This window comes from Acanthochromis polyacanthus, chromosome 6 (assembly GCF_021347895.1).
Source record: "Acanthochromis polyacanthus isolate Apoly-LR-REF ecotype Palm Island chromosome 6, KAUST_Apoly_ChrSc, whole genome shotgun sequence".
NCBI lineage: Eukaryota > Metazoa > Chordata > Actinopteri > Pomacentridae > Acanthochromis > Acanthochromis polyacanthus.
Genome location: NC_067118.1, coordinates 29851678 through 29875947, shown reverse-complemented (window position 1 = coordinate 29875947; position 24270 = coordinate 29851678). Strand labels below are relative to the sequence as shown.

Sequence of the window (24270 nt, the reverse complement as noted above, 5' to 3'; positions counted from 1 at the left end):
TTCACCAAATGTAGACACTGTTAAATTCAGGTTAAAAACATTTCTTTTCTCATGCGCCTGTCCGTGAAATCTGCACAATATTGTTTAACTATCTGCACATCACTGTTGTGGGAAATGGTGTGTTTTATAATTTGCTAAGAGTGCATATTAAAGAGTTGTATTGGTTCTGAGGAATAGGAAGGTCAAGAGCATCATTACCACGGTGTGACTGTAATGAAACAAAGAAGAAAAGTCCAGCTTTATTTTACTTATTACTCATGTGTTTGAATGCAAGAATGATCAAGACATAAGGTGATTGATAATGAAAGTACAGACAGTTTTTGATAATAAAAATACAGACAGTTTTTGACATCAGCCGTAATCAGTAAAGAACATAAGCTTGTTGTGTATGCAGTTTCTAATATTGCTTTGTAGGGGTGAAGTCATTCCTACGTGAGCGATAATGACAAAACATCTGCTGTGAAAGAGGAGAATGGACCAAAGCAGTACTGGAGGGGGCGGCCAGCAACTTGACCTAGATAGCTACATACGCTGTTAGAGTATAAGAAGACTGGCCAGGTACAGTTAGCGGTCCGATTCCATCCGAACTGACCGAGCACTTGTTGGTTAGGGACAGAGGATTCAGGCCCAGAGCTCTGTATCGCACATTCAATTTTGCTGTAATAAATACTTTCGATTTTAAGAAAAAGTCTCCTGACTACTCCATCAAAAGAACTGGGTGGAAATAGCCTTACACATATTCTGTTGGCTTGGTTAATTGTAGAATAGGCTGAATTCCAACACTAATGCTCTTACCGTTTCATGTAAAGCACTTTGAAATGTCTTGGACATGAAGGGTGCTATTCAAATAAACTTGCCTTGCCTCCATTTCAGACATGTCTTAGTCCATGGCTCAATAGTGCAACAAATCTAGAAAGGTTGTTTCATAGGATGAGTTTTCTTTCTGGTCATTTGTATATGCCATCTTCTTGTTTTCCTCCTTTGTTTATCCATTTTTGTTTTTCTCAGGTGGGAGACACTTTCTGCATATCTTTTAGCACTTCCTGATCTACAAATTTAGGGATGTCTCAACTTTAGCACTTCTTTAAAGGCTGCTTGTTTAGCTGCTGTGTCTGCTTTAGCATTACCACGTGAGACAGGGTCATTTTTACCTGTGTGCGCTGTACATTTACACATATGTAAATATACAACACCTAATACTAACAGAATAAGATCTTTGTGGTTTATGTCTTTGATGAGGTCTAAATGATGATTTAGAAGTTATGTGGATTGGTCCCATTCTTTTCATTACTTCTACATCTGATTTCTTTTTTGGCCAAAGCTGCTGTGGGACCTTTGCGAAGGCATTTTCTTATTTGTCTGCTCATGCAAGTATTTATCAGTATCTTGACCTTGGTCCTTCTCTCAGGTGTACACCGCTTTTTGCATGTGTTGTCCAGTTTAGTCAGCAAAAATGTACTTTCAAGCAGGGGCTGTAAAAACAGCCATCATTAATTTTCTTCCAATCTAGGGCTCCTTTCTCTCGTTTCACAAATTTCCACAGATCTCTCCATTTTATGTCGTAGCTCTGTAAGAGCAAAACATATAACGTTGCCATGGCCGAATTTTTATCCACGTTCCTCATGTCTGGTTTGAGAGTACAGCTAGCAACACAATTTACTTTCTCATCCCAGTACAAGTCTGGAGGTGCAGTTTGTGTTTGAAAAACTTTCCCTCAGTGCTCCTCATCTTGCCCTGACATGTATTGTTAATACATTGTGCAGTGCAAATCCTCAGCCTTCACTGTGTCAGTGCCAGAGGGAAATCTCTTTTTCACTGTCTGTGTTAGAGCAGTTGTAACTGAGCTAGGCCCTGTTGCTGTTGGATCTAAGCTGTACCAATAGTAGAGTTTATTCTCACCTTCTACTACCAGACACTGTATCATCCTGTGAGCTTTCATGCCTCTCTCAGTTGGAACTGTTGCAATGTTTAAACTTTGCATCATGTCTTCCCCTAAAAGCTTACATGGACATACTGTACTTTAGACAACACAGTCTGCTCAGATTAGGGATGTGCGGACTAGTCGTTTAATCATTTAACCGCCTACTCATTTATTAAACGTTTAGTATTTTACTAGTCGGTTAAACGCTAGTGTGCCCCCCGCCCCCGGCACAGCCACGCTTCGCGGCCCCCGGTCCTGACAGGGCGCCGCCATGCAGCTCTATGCTCGGGCGTGCGCCGCACGCTCGTCCCGTCTGGGCTACCTGGTTGATCCTGCCAGTAACACATGCTTGTCTCTTTTTCAACCCCCGCTATCCCCCTCATCATTAGCGGTTTTTTGACCACTCCAGCTACACCCACCACGCCCCCTCCTGCCACCCCGAAGCAAAGCATCGGCTCCAGTATGTGCTGATCATGGACTGTCATAGCGCACCGACCCGCTGCCGTTATCCACAGACGCAGCGGCACTTTCTGTCTCAGTGGACAACTGAACATCTTCATCAGAGGGTGAATATTCCACTTCAGAATATGAGTAAGCCATTACTTGACAAAGTACTTTGTCAGCGTTGACCAGACCTCTCGGTATGGTGAGTTTTCTCACTCTAAAATGTGCCGTCTTGCGCTCTGATGTGCTCCGACGGCGAGTCTCATCTCCTCGGTTTTCAAACTCTAAACTCCAAAACTTTGAATGAAAACACGCTCGCAACTGATGCTCAGATTGAAGCTCCAGATGTCCGCCATCTCCTGGTGTACAGTACATGAGGCACACGAGGCAGTATATTTGAAACTATGGCTTGTTATGTTCAGCAATGTTGCTTGTCGCAATATTGCGACTTTGGCGCTTAAAGGGTTAAATTGCAAGTTTTCCGAACCGACTAGTCGCCAATAAAATTAGCGACTAGTCGGTTCGGAAATTAGTCGAAATTCCCATCCCTAGCTCAGATAGGTTCTCTCTATGCACTCAAGACAAGATGTGATCATTAGCCAATACTGCTTGAGAAACTTCGTTTGGATCAAACATTGTCCTAAATGCTACACACTGGTTTCAACAGGTCTTCCATAAAACTATTAACCAGGATCTTGTTAAAGACTACCCTTTTATGTTCACTGGTATCTCACAGCTCTTACATAACATTTCTCTTTGAATTTTGCATTGAATTCCCTTACCTCAATTTCAGAGAATCTGTGCTTCGGTTTCCTATATTCCCATTACCTCCCCCCTCCCCCTCCAGAGCCGTCTGGCCTCTGCCTAACAGCAATTCAGCTGTGTACTTTTTCAGCTCCGATCCTGGATGGGGGAAAGGCTGATGCGATCTGGTTCAAAGGACCACGATGTCAGGAGAATTTTCTGGAAGATTCACAGTCACTGGAGATAGATTTTGACTGAAGTCAAAGCACAGTTTCTTTAATTCTTACAACAAGGAGACAAACCTCACACAAAGGTACAGGGTTGTCTGAATATTAGATTCTGAAATCCACATTTATACAGGGTGGGTCAGAAGTTTCCATACACAGGAAAAATAAACATTTTATGTTGGACAAACATTTTTACTTATATAATGTGCTCTATACAATTACCACTGTTTTGAAAACATCAATAGGTGTTTCCACTGTAGGTGAACTTGCATAAGCACAATTGAGGCTGAAGCATAAAAGATGTACATTTCTTAGGTATGGAAATGCCTGGTCCACCCCTGGACAAGTGATATGACAGTTGAAAACTTTGTCACGAACGTTTTCCATTCCTGTTCACCTCATGACTCGCCTGATATCAGGTAGTCTAACCTGGCAGTTTTTGAGCAGCTTCAACTTCTTATCAGTAAAACAAACCACATTTTTATAAGTCTCTCCTCAATGTCCACCTGGAGACAGTGTTTGCTCCTCAGTCTGCCTGTGATGGCTTTTTGACTAGCTTCTGTGACAGTGGAATGTACACATGAATGTGGTCATCTGTCCATCTCTGGGGAGTCCATCGAATCCAGAGGTTTAAAAGAGCTGGTAAAAAATAGTGAGCAACAAACAAAGGAGAAATAATGATGAGAGCACATGTTGTGGAATTTCAAGAATGAACAAATGATAAAATTAGACAAATACGACGTGTGAATCAAATTTAAGAGCCAACAATGATAAGATTTGGAGACCAAACACGTCAACTGAAGTTATAAGTACACCAAATAATCCTGTGGAAAGCGGCAATCCAACGGAAGCCTATGGGGCCCATATAAGATATAAGACAGGGAGTTCACGCCCTCTCCATCTGCACTAGACAGCTGAAATGTAAATCACGCTGATCTAAGCTGAAGTAATGCCAACCTAGCAGAAATGAAAAAAGAGGAGGTGATCTAACTTTTGATACCATTACTTCATACGCATCCTGATTGGGTCTTGAGACGATGGGTTGTGGCTTCCACAACAGAAAAGGAGTGTTTAGGAGAAAGGTTATAAAGGATATAAGACAATGCAACACTTTGTGTAGTCACTTAAAATCTCCAGATTTTGCTCGTTTGTTCTTACAGCCTCTGTATTGAAAAAACATTATTTGCATCAGACTCTGAAGATTCTTTCTTGAAAACTTTTTGAAGACTCCAAGTTGTGATCCAGAAGCTGCCTGACCATCACTGACCCTTAGCAGGCGGACCAAGTGTTAGGTTTTTGTAGAGTGAGCTCACATGCAGGAGAAGAGAGCGGAAGAGAAAGGTGATGTATTAACAATGATTTATTCTCAAAAGGCTAGGATACAGAACTACAATTCCTAGTAATAGGAAAATCCCAGGCACAGAACTCAATGGGCTTTAGGAAACTATGGTGTGCCTAGGGGTTGGGCAAAAAAAAACAAACAAACAAAAAAAACCCTAAACAAAACATTCAGCAGGTAAAACCTGGAAAGGAATGCTTAGCACAAAATAATACTAAAACTAAGGTTGAGCTAATTGCGATTACTCGAATTATACAAGGAACTATAACTGTGCTGATACTATAACTAAGGTCAGAGAGCAGTTCAAAAGAACTACTGCTCAAAGGGAGGAAAATACTCAAGGACGCTATAATAGGAGGGTCTCAAAAAACAAGGCAAAAACAGCACAAGATTGTACAGGGCTAAACTAAGGAAGTGCCAGGGCGACGATAACTGTAGGATAAATCTCAAAATTCTATAAAACTGGGTGGGTTTAGGTCCGTTTTTTTGACATTCTGATTTTACCTTTACATTTCACCTTAAAAGCTGTTGATCTTGCTTTGCTTGGTATCTTTTTTCAGCACAACCTCACCTGTGCGATTCTGTAATTATTTAGACATTTTGATATAATGTATGGACACACTTGACCTAAAATAGCAGAAAAAATACAAAGTCCGAGTAGAAAAAAAGTTTGATTTTTTTTGCTGTGGACACCATAAACGTGTAATGAATCTTTTTCAGAACTTATAATGTAAATATAAATTGTTTGTCATAAAATAATGTACAAATTTAGCAGTTAACACAGTTATATACCACTATTTGCACTAAAATGCAGGAATTTTTTTAGGCGTTTTTGCACAACTATTTACAAAATCATGAGGAGTCAAAATAAAAATTTTACATAAATGAATTTGTACCATTCCAAAAAGCTTTTTCTGTCCGCCACAATCTATACAATGACAAAAACAATGGAAACAGGCTTTAGGACCACAGGGAGAATCCAGAGTTCTGGTGTTCTCCATTGCTAGAATATGTTTATTATGAATGTTATTATTGTTGTTGTTTTATTATTAGATTTTTATTATAATTATTGTTAGTAGTAGTAGTAATATACTACATCTGAAACAAAATCTTCATTTTCTGTGCATCTTTGGTGTCGAGCAGAGAGAGTGATCTGTGGCCAAAGCCAGTGAAGGACGTGCTGCTCTCCCAAAGAGTTATAACTATCACCTAACTAAAAAAAAAAAAAAAAAAAAAAAAAAAATTGATAGAAAGTTCCAAATCCACACTTTGGCCATCTCTCCTCTGTGTATTTCTAGAATATTCCACTCTCTTACTATGAACAGAGATTGGGGGCGTGTCTGTGCGGCCGCTCCCCCTCAGAGCGTCTCTGTCACTCAGCTCCAAGTTTCTCAGTCACCTTTGGGGAAATCCAGTTTGCGTTTTTACTCCAGAGAACGCCAGGTTTGTGAAAATCTGGTCCACATTTTCCTTCCTACACCAAGCATAACTCCAAAGGTCTGTGTTTCTCGCCAGATGCTTTCAGCAGAGAGGACTCTCCACTGAGTCCAAAGTTCAAAGTTTGGCCATGCATAAAAGATGCTGGCAATAGCTCTGGTGAAGTTCGCTAAAAAATGTGGCGTTAATTATTGATCATATCTCTGGTTTTACTTGGCAGATCAAAATGATTCAAAAACTGGTAGAAAGTCCAAAATCTGCACTTTCAGCACACGTTTAAAGGGAGACTCGCCGACGCTTCATTTTCCTGCTTTGTTTTGATTACAGCGGCGCAACAAGAAAACGCTCCAGAGCGTTTTTCGGGTGGCAAGGGTTAATTCTACAACTTCTCGTAAACTGGGCTTCTATAAACAATTAAACGCCCTGACTGAGGCATGACTTACTGTGACCAGAGATTAGGGAAACTGGGAAGCTGGAGGGGGGCTTGGGGCCCAAGGAGCTGTGGAGGGGGCTGCAACAGCAGGGGAAGGCTGATGGGGTTGGAAGCTGTGAAGATGACGGAGATGAATCACGCAACGTGTCCAGAGGGAGGAATGGGTTTGGGCCGTAGACAAAACCAGATAACCAGACGAAGGTGAGTCAGATCAGGAGGAAGGGTGACAGGAAAAAACAAAAACAGTTACTGAGGTTCCATAGAGAAAAGCCGAACAAACCATGTGCAGAGAACTGACAATGGATGTTTACAATCCAGCATCCAAGAGGTGACTGAAGCCTGGTTATATTGTGAGGCAAGATGAGTAGAGTGGCACTGGTGCACCTGCTTCAGTTGATTGCAATCAGTGATTGGCCTCACCTGGCACCACAGCACCCAGTGCACCTGAAAGAAAAAAAAAAAAAAAAAAAAACACAGGGAAGGAGGGGCCCCATCTAGAGCCTGCTTCAGCAGGCCTAACACAGAGTCACAACACAGACTGAAGGATCACTGATTTTCACCAGGTAGACCTCCACATACTGAAATGTTAGGCTTTTCTTTCAAGTGAGGTCTAATACTTGTTTCAAGAAGAAATATGGAGCTGATCAGAACAGATTTGGAAATCAACCCATCTTGTCTACCTCAGCAAAGATGACTTATGCTTGACATTAAAAATCTATCTCTAGGATATTCACTTTTTGTTTTCTTTTCTAGATGGATTCATTGTCGAGACCAGAACTTTTCAATTTCCTCGGAGTCCCAATGGTTCACTACTACACCGACAACTGGGATGGAGTTCAGAACTTTCAGTCCAGACCAAATGATATACTTATTGCAACATACCCCAGAGCAGGTCAGTCCATAAGCATGAGCAGGACATGTTTTGTTCTGAATTAATGCAGGTTGATGAAGGACTGGAGCATCTGGAATATTGTTTTCCTCTTCCTCCCTCTGTTTCTTAGGGAATACATGGACCTCCTACATCCTTGAATTGCTGCATTTTGGCCAGAAATGTCAAGAGCATCAGGAAACCATCCCTATTTATTCAAGAGTGCCTATTCTGGAGGTTACTCTCCCTGTGAAGCAGCCAGGTTGAATCAACAGTACCATACTTAAAGTATTGCATATGTCACAAATGGAAAAGCACTTTTTAATGTTTATACTTCCATAAACCATGTCCATGAATTTCTGCTTCTTAAGGCTCTACTCAAGCGCTGATAAAAGGAACTGAATTGGCAGACAAATTGCTCACGTCTCCTCGAATCATTAAAACCCATCTTCCAGTCCAGTTTGTGCCAAAGTCCTTCTGGGAGCAAAACAGCAGAGTAATGTAGCCTTTGCATTTAACTCACTTCAAATCACATAACCTGTTGTGACATGCTGGTGTTTTCTTCTTCTGTAGATCATTTATGTTGGCCGCAATGCCAAAGACACTGTGGTGTCATATTTTCACCTGAATCGCATGATAATAAGAATTCACCCAGAGCCTGGAGACTGGAACACCTTCCTCCACAGATTCATGGAGGGAAAGGGTATGTATTAAATCCCACAATAGAACTGTATGCAGGGTTTTCATGCATTACTGAAGAGCTTTAATTTCTGTATGATTCTGTCACCTCAGTGGTGTTTGGATCCTGGTACGACCACGTGAATGGCTGGTGGAAGAAGATGCACACTTATTCAAACCTTCATTACATGTTCTATGAAGATCTGATTGAGGTAATTTACTTTTAGTGGCTATAAGTGAGGCATTGTGTTGTTATGAAGGCATCTATTAATCTCTCTTAAATATGCAACTTTGATAAAATTCTTTTTTGGGTTGGATCAGACACTGGAGAGGGGCGTTAAAGTTACTTTACCAAAGAGGCAACAGTGTGATTATTTGTGACCACATTTTCAGGATACAGAACGAGAAATAGACAAACTCTGCAGCTTTCTGGGTTTGTCTCTATCAACTGAAGAGAAGAAAAGTATCAGAAGCAAAGTGCAGTTCAGTGCCATGAAAGACAACACCATGGTCAACTACACAACTTTCAAAGGGCTCAATTTCAACAAGTCTTCCTTTGTCAGAAAAGGTGAAGTGAGTAATGATACACAATATATGTGACAAAATCAGAGCTCCATTTAAAAACCTGACTAATTCTCTGTGGTCCTGCAGGGAAGGTTGGTGACTGGAAGAACTACTTCACTGTGGCCCAGAGTGAAGCGTTTGATGAAGACTACAAGCAAAAGATGAAGGATCCCACACTTCAGTTCCGGACTACAATCTAAACAGCCAGATACATTGTGTGTAAATAGAAGGTTCATTACTGACTAAATGTGGCATTTCTGGAGAGTCGTACGGGTGCTACTTATAACTAATCAGACATGAATTAAAGCTGTGTACTAGAATGTGCATCACACAGTAGAACTGCTGGAGCTTATTGTGAATAAACTGAAGATCAACAGATGATACCGATGTCTCTTTTGTGAACGACTGAACTTCCAGTGAAGCTTTGTCTCTCCAATATTTAAGCACCATACAATCTGTTTTAATCGTTTAAATGTAAGATGTATTCAGAGTTTTCATTATTTCACATTCTTATTTGGTTGTATTCTATCAAGCCCATTTTGTGAAACTGTCACATCTATGCTGATGTTGGATGACCTGATTTTACCAGATTTGTCTGACTTGAACACAGTTTGCATGGACTCACTCTTTGCAGGAAATTGTGCAGCCTGACAGTGAGTTTGACAACAAACCGTTTCTTAAATCTGCACGTTCCTGACAAGTCAGTAGTGAGTAAAAAAAGTACAGATTCAACATGGTGTGTTTTATGTCTCTGACAATAGGTATGTACTGAAGGAAACGCACCAAAATGTGCTGCACTACAACAAATTGCAGTTAAAAAAAAAAAAAAAAAAAAAAAATCAAAGTAAGGTCAATCACAGACAATTTTCTGCTAGTCTACATTTGCATACTTCCTGATTAACGACTGAACTTTGCTCATCTTAAACCTGGAAGTTATTGGAAGTGGAAGTTTCCTCGTTTTATTTATACTTTAATGCTTGTTTTTACTGCTGGTCTTTTGATATATTGTCTTGTTTGTCAGAAATACAATAAACACAACAATGACAAATTTTTCATCAGTTCTCTACTGGCAGTAAATTGTTTGCTTTTCAAAACTTCTCTTTAATCATTTGCAAAGTAAATTTATGGGTGACATTTACTTTAACTTGTACAAGCTTACGAAGACAAGTGTCTAAAATATCACTTGGGAGCTGATCAGAACAGATTTGTAAATCAACTCATCCTGTCTCCCTCAATACAGATGACTTGTGGAAGCCATTTCTGAAACCGTTTACTGGAACTGTAGTCTCTGCCATTTCCTTGGTGGAGTAAAAAACAGCACTTTTCATTGGATCAGTTACACCAGACTTTTGTTTTCAAGTTTGAACCAAAAATACCTTCACAAATATAACACACTTCAGTTCACAGATAGAACATCACAATTATTTTGCGAGTTCAGTTGGTCACCAATGCACTGGATTTCTCCCTTTCCTTTAAATTTCCTGTGTGTGCATGTAACCCTCTGGCCCAGCAGGTGTCAGGTGGGTGTGTTTATAAATCCTGTATCTGAATGCATAAACAAAGAAACACCACGTTTTAGCTGTTGTCCAGCTCGGGTGCAGGATTTATTCTGCTTTCTTTAACAAGCAAATAATGACAAAATGTTCTATTAATTGTGCAAAGTACACCAACTGTATAGACAGTACCTCTAATTTCACATCATAGACAACTGTGGGCTTAACAAAACAAATGTACCAAATCTCTCCATGCAAACTTATCTCTGTCACCAAATTACACATGAAACCATATATAAACTAACACAAGGGCGTCAGTTTGTTTTTAAAAGTGGGGGGGATGGAGACCACAGCACTTTGAGTAAATGTCGAAGAACGGCGGCAAAATGCCGGGATTGAACTCACAACCACCGCACTAAAGGCGGAGACTCAAGCTATTAAGCTATTGGTACATGCAGGTAGAGGGGTCTGTGGGCCACTATAGTAGTAATTCTCTCGGGCCGAAATTTTGCCCCTGCACACCTCTGGTCGGAGCTTCCACTTGGCACAGGCGCAAATTTAGCATCTGCGCGTTTTGTTTTTTTTAACCTCACGAAGGTGTGCTGCGTGTCTGAGCAACTCTTGGCCGAGTGCGGATGGTGCGTTCAGGAGCATCGGAATTTTCTATACTACTGAAAATAACTGGGTTTACAACGGCTTACATGTGAAGAATTTGAATGTGTTGGAGACAAAATGACCCCTGACAAAAAGTGTGTGTGTGTGTGTGTGGGGGGGGGACACACACACGTCCCCACCGTCCCCCCCTAAACTGACGCCTATGAACTAACAGTGTCAAACTTAACTAGTTCTGTGTTAGCAACTTACTAGCAACAGGTCCGCTAGCCTAGCATGGTCGCACGCGGCAAAACAGCTGCATCTCAAGAAATAACTTCAATAAAACTCTAAACATTGCACCTTATATCCACGAAGTCACAGCACAATATGCCCTTATTCTTGGGTAGATGCATGTGGTTTTGAGGAATATAAACCCACCTGAATGCATAAACAAAGAGACACCACGTTTTAACTGTTATCCAGCTCTGCTGCAGGATTTACCCTGCAGCAAGTGTCTCAATGTGGTGTTATGCTCCTCTCTGGCACTATGCGCCATCTAGTGACCTGTTTGAAAATCGCTTTGACACAGAAACCAGTAATACACCATGAAATTCAGTCTTTTAACATAGGTTGATGCTACAGGTACGTAAACACAATGAAATATTTTTTTTTTAAATTATATATGGGGTATCTGTTTTTAAACACATTTTTAACATAACTTATTTTCAGCAATTAGCTGTACCAGTCTCAGTGACTTTTTAACCTTCTCATATGACATTTAACCTTTTAACTGTATTTCTATTCATCTCTGAAATAAACATTTTTAATCCTTTACATGCACATGCTTATTTATAGTCTATTACGGTCATGTATTGTGTTGGTAGCGTGCAACATACCTCTTGTCCACATGTGCTGACTGTCCATGTCCAAAACAGCACCTATCGCGGTTGACTATGCATGGGGGTAAATGAAGTAAACGGCATAACCAAACAGCGTAGTCCTCACAAACTGCAATACATTCAAGCTCCAATTGACTCCAACGTTGTCCTCAGCGACCAGCAGTTGTTCAACAATGATCCTCTTCCTGGCTTTCAGCTTCATAGTTCATGTTCTCAACAATAGCCAGTTTTCCACTTCATATAGTGACTTTATCCGGAGTCACTGCGAGGCCCAGTTAGGTCTGCTTAATCTGAGGCCTGCCTCTTCAAATTAAAACAGCGTGTCTGCTCTCTTATTTAGGGTAGTTGCAGGTAAGTTATCATTCACTTCACACATTAAGTTTCTAATGAACCAAAAATACAAACTGAGAACACGAACCTGCCTGACACAGCATTTACGCACGGTTGAAAACTATTTGGCTTATTACCCAAACTGCACACCTGCCTTCATTTACTCATTAGCAGGTAATAGGTGAGCCAGCCCCTACAGCCACACCTACACACAGTCACACCCCACTCACAACATCCATCCATCCATCCATCCATTCTCTATACACCGCTTTATCCTCACGAGGGTCGCAGGGGGTGCTGGAGCCGATCTCAGCCGACTCGGGCGAAGGCAGGGGACACCCTGGACAGGTCGCCAGTCTGTCGCAGGGCCACATATACAGACAAACAACACCTACGGGCAATTTTAGAGTGATCAATTAACCTCAGCATATTTTTTGGACTGTGGGAGGAAGCCGGAGTGCCCAGAGAAAACCCACGCATGCACAGGGAGAACATGCAAACTCCATGCAGAAAGATCCCAGATCACAGCAATCAAAACTAAAGATATTATATTTTGGTTCCAACAGCAGTTATACATCAGCAGCACGTAAACTCTTCTCCAAAACATTCAAAAATTAGATTTTTCTGTTTTTTTTTTACTTCCAAAAGGTGAATCATTACTGAATAACTGTGATACACTTGTAGGAAGATGCTTCTGAACACAATCAGTGATGTTTTTCCAGATGTACAATACAGCTGAAGACTTTATTTCACAGAGAACAGAGCAGCAGGTTGCGTGGTTCAATGTCGAGTCAGCCCTGAAATTCACACATAACTTTTCTGATTTAATCATTTTTGTGTGCAAAGGTTAAATATGTGGAAAAATAAGTTGTGAAAATGAATTACAATAATTGAGAAAATGACCTGAGTAAGTTATTTGTAATATCTGATTTATTTAAAACTCATCAGCTATTCCAAGCAGAGATCAGTGGGATCAACAGAAAACAGTAGAAGAAAAGGACCAACCAGGGCTACAGGTCATCAGGCTCAAGTGAAGTGACTGCAGGTAGGAGATAATAAACTCACATCCCACTTTATGCAATTAATCTCTGAATATTTATTAATAGTATATAGCTGTGAATGTGTCATATTTTCCCCCACTAAACTGAGTATTTTGTGGAAGTTACAAAGGAGCAAAAGAACTCCACAAACTACTCAAGCTATTCATTGGACTTGAGCGACTTGAATTTCAATAAAAAATGGAAAAAGTGGGATGCTCTAAAACCTTTAGTGTATATACATTATGAAGTGCCACATGTAGCAGAGCAGGTACCATGAAGAGAATCCATACTCTACATTTTTATCTTTAATAAAAATATTTCCTTATTGAAGATTTGGGTGAAATCAGACTTTGATGAAATAATAACCTCATTTAAGTGGAAAAACAAAATCCATAAAATCTGTACTAAGAAAAAAATAAAGCATTTACAAGTTTTTACAAGACACCAAATTTATTTTCACAAATGCCTGTACAACAGCAGATAGAAGGCAACGGGTAGAAAAACAATATAAAACTGTCATTTTAGTATGAAATTACTGAGTTAAATGGGAGCACGATAATAAACAGACTTGGATGAAATTATTATAAATGAGAAAAATATCACAATTACACCATAAAATGAAGCCCAAGTTTGCATCATCAGCCCAATAAGTAACAAAGAGCTGTAAGCAGTCTCCCTTTAGGCACCATTTTCTGATTGTTGGTCCAGTTCAGAATTCTTTCTGAAGATCTGAAGGGGACAGAAAGCAAACTGGTTAAATTATAAACACTCAAAAGTTGCTCTGTCTTCATTGAGACTAAAACAACTGAAACTTACCACTCTTTCTGAGAAGTTCTCCTTTCCACGAACGAGCCATCGCATCGAGAAACTGATCGAAGTACTTCACATACTTCGCCAAGCTAGTCCGCTTGTAATCTGTGAAGAAAAAGAATCCAATAGCTGAGACATTCAGAGACATATTTAAGAATTTACATCTTTGTTCAAATAGCTGGAAGGAAAGTTGGAAGTCTAAAGAAAGATAAAACATCACTTTTAACCCTACTGGTAAAATGAAATAGGAAAGATTGAGCTAATATTACCTTAAATATGAAATCTGCTTTGACTTAAAAATACTCTATTATACTCTAATCTTGTGTTTTCATCTTAGAAGACGACTTTAAAGGGGCAGCACATACCTACTCATACATGTTCAGTGTGACTGAATAATTCAGAATGGAGTAGTTCTAGATTACTATATGCAGCTGCTGCAAATTTGATATGATGTTACATCAATTGTTCCCCTCAGTGTCTTATAGTAATGATTTTGTTGCATCTTAATTGTCTACACTAGTCAGTGTGGGATTAAATTGTTCAAACTACAAGACGTTTTCACCCTTTTCCCTTTATGAGCGAGTGATCTTCCACTATTCTCAGTATTATTCTCCCTTTTTCCTAATTTCACATCATTTTATTGATATTTATAGATTCTAAACACAACAGGTTATTGTTAGTGTCACATGTAAATGTCTACTGGAGATATGAAAGGTTCCACATAGTGAAAGTTTCAGAGAAATTAAACTATATGGAAGCAAAGTTTGGGGAAAATCCTTTTATCAGATTGGGTATTGCATCCCAGAGCACACAGGTAATTAATTGTTGTGTTCACTTTAGAACTGCTTCGAAACATGTCCATCTTGAACTACACTGCATTAGGGAGAAATGTCTGAATCACAAAACTGCAAAGATTTTTCACTCCCAAGTGCAAAATGGGCAAAGTTTGTTTAGATGAAAAATAAACTGCACTGGTTCAGTTGATTTAGCAATTACTATCTTATCATATTACAGGTGTTTTAGGGAAAAGAGGAATCCTGCTTCTGGTCGGGACATGCAGCGTGTTAAAGATGATATCAATTTAAGAAGAATCGCTTGATTTCCAGCGTGTCATAGTGAATGTGCTGTAGTAGACACGGCTTGGCTCTTTGGAATGCCAAGGGAGAGGCCAAACCAGATTATAATCTTTTTGTTTAGGTTGTGGACCGAGAGCCCACATCAAACTGTCACTTTGGATGATACACAGGACGAACAACCTTCTTGTTCTCAGGAAGAAACTCTTAAATTAGTGTCAAGAGGCAAGACCGCTGTGATTCCCCCCACCATCTACAGTCCTCTGGAGCAAATCCTGCCACATTTGTTTCTTTTGATGCATAAGTGTGAATCTCAGACCTCTTACGGCGGGATGAAGCTTCACCCAGGACATTAACAGTTTTAGGAACACAACTTAAAAGACACAGTGACTCTCATGCAGCAGTGAATGTTCCTAATCAATACTTTATTCAAGTTCAACCCACCTCTTCTTAGGAATGCAAGCACCCCCATCTCCTCTGCAGGGAGGACATCTGATAAGAAAAGTCATAAAACTTCTGCCACATACCTGAGAAGAGCCTGGTTTGATTTTACACTGAGACATACATGGACTCAACGGTTTTCTGATATCTGTTTTATGTTTTCATGCATCCCAAAGTTTGGTGATATGGGTACAAAGACAAGATTTTAATGAAATAAACACATTTCTTGCATGGACCCACAGCGCCACCTGGTGACATCTGAACCTTCAATGATGTCGGGACAAAATCTATAATAACCATTGTATCATCATTAATGAAGAGAGTAAAATGTGAAGTTGGTATCATTCATAACTGTACACATGAAATGTAGCACATATCCTCACAATACCATATATTTTAATATCTAAAGCACATCTGATATATAGTTTGTATGAATAAGGTAACTCAATTAGTTGTTAAAATGTATAATCTTGATTTGTGCTTATGTTCTATTGATGGATCATGGTGACAGACGGACAGATTGTGTTTGTGCGTATAATATCATATGTTTTGATCCGATTTACCAAATGCAGATTGTCCTCTGTCTGGACAACAAAGAAAGAGTAATCAGATTACTAAAAGTCACGGGAAACTTTCCCTCCTCCCTCAGAAGACCACTCAGAGGACAAAAGGTCGGACAATGCCTTTGTTCACTCTTAGCTTCTCCTTCTTGTCCAGAACGCCGCTTCGACGTCTCATCTCAGTTTGCCCTCGTCTAGACATGTGTCGTTTCTTTAACTTTTCCAGCCTCTGAAATTTTATTTTGTCTCAGCATTCTTTTATTTGACTCATTTTGTCACCTTTTTATTTTTGCGACAGATTTAGACGCTGCTCAACTTCATCACAAGCCTGAGCTTATATGTTTTAATCTGCTTTTCAATAAGAAATAATAGAAATCATTTTTTCCTTCTTTGACCAGACGCTCATCACCTGTGTGCCTACACCTCAGACGTCGGCTGGCAGACCTCTGACACTGCGCTGAGAGCTCCGACAGCAGATATCGTTGCCTAGCGACCACACGACGCGCCAAGCCAGACAGACAAAAATAAAAACGCGTGAAAATCAGTTTAATATTCAGAGTTAAGATGGATTAAATGCGCTGTCAAACAGCGCTGAGTGGAGTGGGTGACCGGACCAAGAGGGCGGCCGTATTTCTCGCTGCGCAGCACCCCGAGCAGCGTTCACTCTGTTGCGTGAGCAAAGCACATTGGGAAATGGGTACCAATAATAGCTAAATTAGAGTTATTATTCGAACCCTGTTATCCATTTTGTCCATTTTCCAATTGTGCACAAAATCGGAAAAAAGATTCGTTATCCGCTTTTTCGTTTTGGGTCTGGAAACAAATATTGAAAAAAACGAGTCGTTATTTCGTTTTTTTGGTTTTGGTTTTATTTTGAAAAACGAATGAACGAATGATACACGGATTCTCCAACTCTAATCAGCGCTGAGCGAAGTAGGAAACGCTACCCTCTATCTGTTCCTGCTTTGGGTCGATGTTATTAATAACTTGACGATATTTAAATTTATTCACTCCTAAGCGTATCGATCGTAACCTACATTACAGATTCATTGTGATATATCGTTCGCTATCTACCCTCATCTCACCATAATCCTCCTTCCTTTAAGCTGATTCTACTCATTCACCACACACACACACACACACACACACACACTCTATATCTTCCACTGTATATAGCTCACCTGTCTGAGTAGAATAGTTAATAAATGTTTTTCATTAAGACCAAGTCACAGTCTCATGCATTTCTATGTGTGGAACTGAGGTCAGTTTAATCAGAATTCTAGACTTTCAGACATCAGACTGATAAACTTCAATTTAATCAGTCTCCTTGAGGTTTTGTTCAAATTAATGATTTCCTCAGACGAACTGCGGAAAACAGACTTGGTGCAAACGTAACTACTTTAGTGGTTACTGCTACAGTGCCACATTCATCTCATTTAGAGACAGGAAAAACCTAGCCTTCAGTACCTCGAATCTTCCGCCTCTCTGCTGCATCCTTCTCGTTTTCCTTGTCCTTAGATTCTTCTGATTTCTCTTCATCTTCGCCCGCCCGTGGCCGATCCAGCTCCTCACAAATCAGGCTAAAAAAGACAAAAAAAAGTTTACAGCTGTCATGAGGATCACACAATAGTGCAAAAAATCATTAAATGATCACTTACCTGATTGTGGGTACAGCAAAAGGATCAAACACATCCAATTCTTTGAGGTTAATGGGAACAGAGATGCGTCCTGGAAAAGACACAGTGAGACTGTCAGTGGTGTATTTACTGTTTACCTGATGATCACCTGAAAACCAAGAAGGGAAAGAAATCCAGCCCACCTCAAGTCTTTTACATGAGAAGTTTACATGGCTAACACTGATACATTGTGGCTTTTTAAAAAAATCCAAACTGTCTTTCTTTGCTTTATTCTGCGGTTTTTGGAAATGTATTGTTGCTGCAATGTGGAAAATCCTTTCCTCAACTTCACACAACTCATCGAGTCATGTGGTACAGATTTGTACAGAGTTGATAATAATATTGAAATGTTACTAGGTTCAACCTAAGATTACTTTTGACAGAAAAGTGACCGGCGTGCTCATTCAGGCATGAAGCCGACACATTCAGATATTGTCAGATTAGACTTAGAGAGACTTTAATAATCCCCAGAGGAAAATTCTGTTGTTACAGCAGCTGGATATTCACCAAGGGGGTAAACAATAAGATAATACAGAATATTTCAGGAAGGTACAAAGTGAAGGTATACTATAGAAAGAAAAAAAATTAACAAAATTTACAAGAATGATCCAGAAATGTACAAATGAGAGCGTGCTTTGATGTGCAAATAAGTGTGCAGATATAATGAATAACATTTAGAATGACTAACAAAAGAGTGTATGTCTGAAAGGGGCCATAGTTTCACTAAAAATGAACGCACTCCAGATTTTTCCATCTTTGAACCACATATTTCTGTGTAGGTTCTCATTCATCCAGGTCATGGTTATCCAAAGTAGTTTAAATCAATCCACTGGACTCTAAGAAAGTTCCTTGAAGACGTTTCAGCTCTCATCCAAGAGGCTTCTTCAGTTCTGGTGGTGGTTGGTGTTGCCTCAGCTTTTAAACCTCTGTGAGGTGTGTCCAGGGCTATTATTCCAACGACCAACAGATGACTTTTGGTATCGGTCGTTGGAATAACAGCTCTGTACACACCTCACAGAGGTTTAAAAGCTGAGGCAACACCAACCACCAGAACTGAAGAAGACTCTTGGATGAGAGGTGAAACGTCTTCAAGGAACTTTCTTAAAGTCCAGTGGATTGATTTAAACTACTTTGGATAGATTTGAACCACATAGTCACCTGTTTTGGGATGGACGCTGAAAGGACTCTTCAGCAGATGGTTCACGCCTTTACTGACGTTCACGTCGAGCCGCGGGTAACAATACTGCAGCATGACTTCTTTTTCGAAGTACTGGCCCTTTTTGGCAGTAGCCTGGAGGAAATAAAAGACTGTAGCCATAAGCCTTTGTAATGTTGTAATGTGTAAAATACTGTTGATGCGATATGAACAGATTCCCCACCTGCTTCTTAGTGGCTTGGTCCCTGAGCAGCTTCCAACGAGTCTCTGGCTTCTTCTCATTTTGGAAATCCTGCTGTAGCTCTTTTCTTACATGTAATGGATGAGTTAAGGACAAGTATTTCTGTCCATTTTTTAACTCATATTTAATCACATCAGAGAGTTTTTGCCAGCAACTATCAGCCCTACTGCATGTATTCATCAGATTATTATGCAGCACACTGTGAAAAGGATATCTTCAGGGACGAGCGACAGAACTTTGTCTACAGACTCCCTGTGGCTGAGTATGTCCTGCTCCTGTAGTGCATATTTTGGAAAGTAGCGCTCCACCACTGCTAAAGACTCTCTGTGAAGATGACAAGTACAAACTATTAAACAGCAGAAACCACAGGCAGTCAACAAGAACATTTTTACATCTTTAAGCAGAAGCTGCAGCAGATCCTAGCTGACCACTGCACATGCTGTTTTCACTGAATTGCTAGCACTGATTTAGGGTGTTTTTAATCTCCGTTTAAACACTTGTGTGTTCTTTTGAGTATATGTATTGTTTATTTGTTATCTTTCTTCCTGCTGGGGCCTCTTACCAGGTCACTGTAAATGAGAAATTGTTCTCTACTGATCTTACCTGATAGAATAGAGAATAACAGCTGTTGTAATTAGAGACAGATGTGAAAATAGCATTGAGTACACAGATACCTGATGAAAGGGTGAATTGGATCCGTCAGCACTACTTTCTTCACCGTCTCTTCACCACCCTAGAAAACAGAATAAGGACATCACATTTGACACAAGGCAAGCAAAGACAGTGATGTTTTTACATAGAAGATCAATACTTACTTTTATATCAGTTAGCCTTCCCAGATTTAATTAATGCTAGTTTCTTTTAAGTTTATCTGTGCCAACATTATTTACTGATTATTGTATGCTTTTCTGTTTGGCTTTTTTTTTGCTTTATTAAAGGGGAACTTCGTTTTTTTTCAACCTGGGGTCTGTTTTCATATGTCATTTCATACATGTGAGTGATGGAGAAATGAATTTTCGACATAGCTCCAGTATTTCGCCAGGCAGGCAGCTTAGCAGCTTAGCCAGCGAAAGGTATGGGGCAACTTGCCCCCCCCCCCCGCGTCAAAGTCTGCCCTAACGTGCTTTTTTTCCCACACTGACCAGTTCGGATAGTCTCAACGAGTGTCCCACAACATACTAGAGATGAGAAGTGAACGAAAACCTCCACATTACTTGGAGATCGCTATTTGTTGTGGTCTGTATCCAAGTTTCGGGACCCTAGAAAGCATATCTCGTTCCGAAATCGCGCGATAGCTCGGGCCAAAACACGGTGTTTTTGGCGCGAGCTATCGTTTTACAAGCCGATTTACTGACTTGATGACTATTTATGTTTAAGCATTTACCATTCCACCAACTCTCACTTGTGACCACTTTGCTGTAAACAACACACCGATTAAAAAAACAAACAAACTCATGAGTCTCAGATAAATTTCAAAGTTTTGTTATGTCGGGCTGTTAACTGCAGTGACACTGATTTCTTCAGACATTTCTAGCTGGAGATAAAGAAAAATTATCTTAATGAATGAATCGCCGCATTAATACACGCAAAAACACTGTGGTTATACCCAATATCACCTATTAAATATAAAAAAAAGATAAGGTCTAGAAGTACGAAGCTGTAAAGAAAGTAGAAGGAAGTTCTCTGAAAACTCCCTGTGCTCCTGTTTAGTGTGCTTGGCTGCACTTTTTAATAGAGGTTTTCGGCTACAAATATCTATTAAAAGCTAAAATATTGTTACCTTGACCAGGCTGAGATATTCTGCCACAGCAGAGCGAGCTGCTACAGAGAGCTTCCTGGCTGCTTCATCACAAACCCAACAATGCACTCCTCTTCTGCCAGAATAAACCCACAGTAGGTGCTGGAAACCAAAGTCCTCTGGAAATGACATAAAACACACACCAAAGTGTTGGATGCTGATTACCAACAATCAATACAGGCAGAAACCTGAAACTAAATCTGTGACAATCAAACCTCGAAGAGCTCGATCCAGGATCCGAATAGCGATGGTCATCAAAGTCCAGCACTTGCAGCAAATGTCTGCAGCGCTGAAATTAAAGTTTTATCTCAGTGATGTGACTGTCAGGATATTCTGAATAACTACACCAGTAATCACAGTAATCAGCAATGTAATTCACTTACCTGCAGCAGCTTCGGACATCATCATAATCTGTCATATCAATATCAAACACCAGCTCCTTCTCCAGAGCCTGGAAGGTCCCTGACTTCACAGTGTTGTGTTGATTCGGCTGTAAGCAACAAACAGGGAAAAAGTTCCTCCATGTGTCTGCAGTGATGCACAGATTCTCTAAGGCGTGTGGCGGGAGAACAAAGTCTCACCCTGTGACTGTATATCGCTCCAATGTCAATCTTGTAAGGGTTCATTTTCTGCATTTCCTTCTCCAGCTCATTCTGGGTGGTGAACGACTGGTAGCGGACGTAGATGTCGTCTTTGAGCGTGAAGGAAAACTCTCGATTCTGAAAGTAGTTCTTCTGCACTGAGGTTGCAGAAGGAAAAAAATAATACATCAGTGCCTTCCTGAGCTGTTTGGAAAGGTATAAGACAGATTTATCAACTTTTCTTTTTAGTTCTGGTTAGATTTTGTTGTTGATTTTAACATTTGTGTATTTCTTCTGCTTCCCTTTTTCGTGTTGATGACAAATATTACCTTATTTTGATTTATACAATTTATATAATGCCATCAATCTATATTTGTGTGTCAGAGGACAATATTTTAACAAAAAAACACTTTTTACTCTACTTTTGAATTTCTGTAGTGAACAATGAGGAAATCTGATTGTTTTCTAAGACAAAAACCTAATAAACAATCCGTGATTGTACATAAAACAGTCGGGGCAATAGAACTGGATGACCATCAACACCACTCAGAAGTGCCTATGCACAACTAGCATTTCATTGCTGTAGCTGGTTTTAAGATAATCACATTCATCTGAAATCTCAATGTGAACAGTAACAGCTAACAAACTCAGTGCAGTAAAATGTACAATATTTCTCTGTGAAACATAGTGGAGCAAGTATGTAATGTAGAACAAATACTCAAGTAAAATACACCTCCCAACAATAGTTCAGGACACAGTTTTGTAAACATTCGCAGCTAGCTGGCTAACAGCAACTGTCTTGTAGCTTGCTAACATTAATTCTGCAGTGAACTGAGGAGACTCACCTCCTCCATAGTTGAGCCAGCGGTAATACTGTGAGAAGGGGAACAGCCGGCGGTAATACAGCGGTAATAAGTCGGGTAGAGACGCCGGGTCGTAGTCTGAGGACGGCATTATGACTTACAGCTCCGGCACCGATGCAACGTCGTGCTAAAATATCGCCGAGACGTTAGCTATCTACAAGCTGACAGCTGTATGTTGGTTTACAGAGAGCAGCGCGGGAAAAGTCTTAAGGAACAGACACGACCAATGAGACAAAGTAAGGACAATGACGTAGCCAGAACCAGGAAGTCTGTTAGTAGGAAATCTGATTTTTCCGACTTTAGTTTATCTATTAGGTCGACAGAAAGGAAATACAACACTAAATTATAACGGATGAGGTGAATTTGAGTGATTACTACGCTCAGTTTGTTCGTATTACACATCTGTCTTCCTCGAAGATGAACTCAACCTTGTAATATTTGTCCAACGGCGATTTTAAAAGAGGAAGTGACGCCAACAACGGGAGGCTCGCGGGACTTGTAGTTTTTTGTTAAGAATAATTACAAACAGTCTTAAGAGGTCACTAAGACAAAAGTCGATAAAATTACACAGTATATGTAAAAATTTAGTAATTTGGTTAAAAAAAATTCCATACCGCTACTTCTGGAGAAGTTTATTTATAATGTGTAAAGGTTCCCTCGTTGCAATCACCTTTAAAAAAAATAGTGAAAATGTAAATCTTCAAAGAGTTATATGATTAATGTGTGCTTTATATGTTTACTTCAGTAGTCCATTGTTTTTGTTTACCTCAACTCAATTTTACATTTTTATCGTCTTTGAAATATCTGACAGCTAAAGAAAGGGCTAATGTTGACATCAGGCCACTGCTTTCCACAAAAACTGTCTGCTTTTGCTGCGAATCATTTGAAAATATCTATACAGAAAATTTGCAATTGGGCATAAAGACAATATCTTAAATGAAGAGACCAGGATTTCATTTATATAATGAAATAAATATAATAAAACACAATATATCTCTTGACACTAATTTGCAGTGAGTGCATTTTTGTTGCAAATTTATGGGAAACATTAAGCTTGTTTTTGCTGTAAATGCAGAGTGGCTGCAGTGTGTTGCCTACTGAGGCTGCAGCTGTAGAAATATGGTGTTTCTGTGACACGTGTGCCTGCAATAAATCGATTATTGCACCCTGTTCTTTCATTCTGGGTGTAATTTGCACCCTACACCTTTAGAGGGCAGTACAGTTTCAGGGTTGTCACTGAGAGCCGCATCTCAGGAAACCACAGGGTAGTTTTCCTCATGGCAGATCAGATGTAGTTAACCACTCCATTATTTTGTTTCTTGGGGCTAAAGTAAGACGAGGAATAATTCAAATAGACACTTTGGTTTTCTGTGTGGACCAAACTATTGATACAAGATCCAGACCAACAGAGACACAGCATCTTCCTTTGTCTTAGTTTTGGTCCTTTTAAAGTCGTTTCCTCTTCAAATACTGTGTGCAAGAACAACTTTGGCATTTGAAAAGGGCACTTTTGCTTTCAAGAGAAGAAAATGGGGCAGAGGTGGCGCCCCTTTCGTCCTGCCCACTACTCTGGGATGGTTCATTCAGTTCATTGCTCAATAATGTTGTGGCTTCACTGTTGTGTTTTCATGCAGCGAGTCTCAAACTCCATTGACTGAAGAGGCACTGTTCACACTGAAGGTTGAGAGCTGTGCAGTGATGAGAGTCCTCGTCAGCTATTGTACCTCTAATCTGAAATAACACTCCTCTTTTGCACTGTTGTACATCAAATATGACTGGCTCTGTAATTTAATTCGCTCCGTCGTATCTCCTGATTTTCCTCCCTGTAAGTCTGCTGTCATCTTGTGTTTATTTCAGAAAGGACAAAGACATTTTGGACGCAAACCCTTTTTAATGTCTGTGCAGCTGCTCTCAGGTGCTTTAAATCAAAAGTCATCTTCTCTCATTGAAGGGAAACTTAACCTGCAACTTCTGACATGGACAGGAAGCTTTTAAGGGAAAATAATCTTGTTACTTTGTGCACATTCGATAAACCAAAACACCTTCATGTGCACTCCACT

At 40.0% G+C, this 24270-nt stretch overlaps 2 protein-coding genes across 3 annotated transcripts in view; one reads left to right on the top strand and one right to left on the bottom strand.

Moving 5' to 3' along the window:
* Positions 1–8234, top strand: part of LOC110972849 (cytosolic sulfotransferase 3-like) — a 72521-nt gene extending 64287 nt beyond the window's left edge. The window contains exon 4 of the transcript XR_007942593.1: positions 8206–8234. The gene's annotated coding sequence lies outside the window, so the exon portion shown is untranslated. The remainder of the gene's footprint in view (positions 1–8205) is intronic.
* Positions 8235–13434: 5200 nt separating this feature from the next.
* Positions 13435–22463, bottom strand: prim1 (DNA primase subunit 1). 2 transcript variants are annotated; one of them, XM_022204488.2, is made up of 13 exons: positions 22193–22449; positions 21348–21505; positions 21150–21256; positions 20982–21055; positions 20749–20885; positions 19643–19701; positions 19183–19292; positions 18951–19042; positions 18730–18862; positions 17554–17623; positions 17363–17475; positions 13828–13926; positions 13435–13740 (listed from the first exon to the last, which is right to left on the bottom strand). In XM_022204488.2, exons 1-13 carry the CDS (start codon positions 22299–22301, stop codon positions 13721–13723), a joined length of 1281 nt encoding a protein of 426 aa, XP_022060180.1. In that variant the 5' UTR covers positions 22302–22449; the 3' UTR covers positions 13435–13720. The 2 variants fall into 2 exon arrangements, with proteins under 2 accessions (XP_022060180.1, XP_051806015.1); XM_051950055.1 differs by lacking the exons at positions 13435–13740; positions 13828–13926 and adding an exon at positions 13933–15386 and having other exon boundaries at positions 22193–22463.
* Between the last annotated feature and the right edge of the window lie 1807 nt (positions 22464–24270).

Excerpts from the sequence above, each read along its gene's own strand:
- prim1 (XM_051950055.1), bottom strand. The coding sequence starts at position 22,301 with ATGCCGTCCTCAGACTACGACCCGGCGTCTCTACCCGACTTATTACCG. Across the intron at positions 20,886-20,981 it reads CCTGGATCGAGCTCTTCGAG|AGGACTTTGGTTTCCAGCAC; the intron begins GTTTGATTGTCA and ends TGTCATTTCCAG. Across the intron at positions 17,624-18,729 it reads CAGCGTCCATCCCAAAACAG|GACGCATCTCTGTTCCCATT; the intron begins GTGACTATGTGG and ends TGTCTTTTCCAG.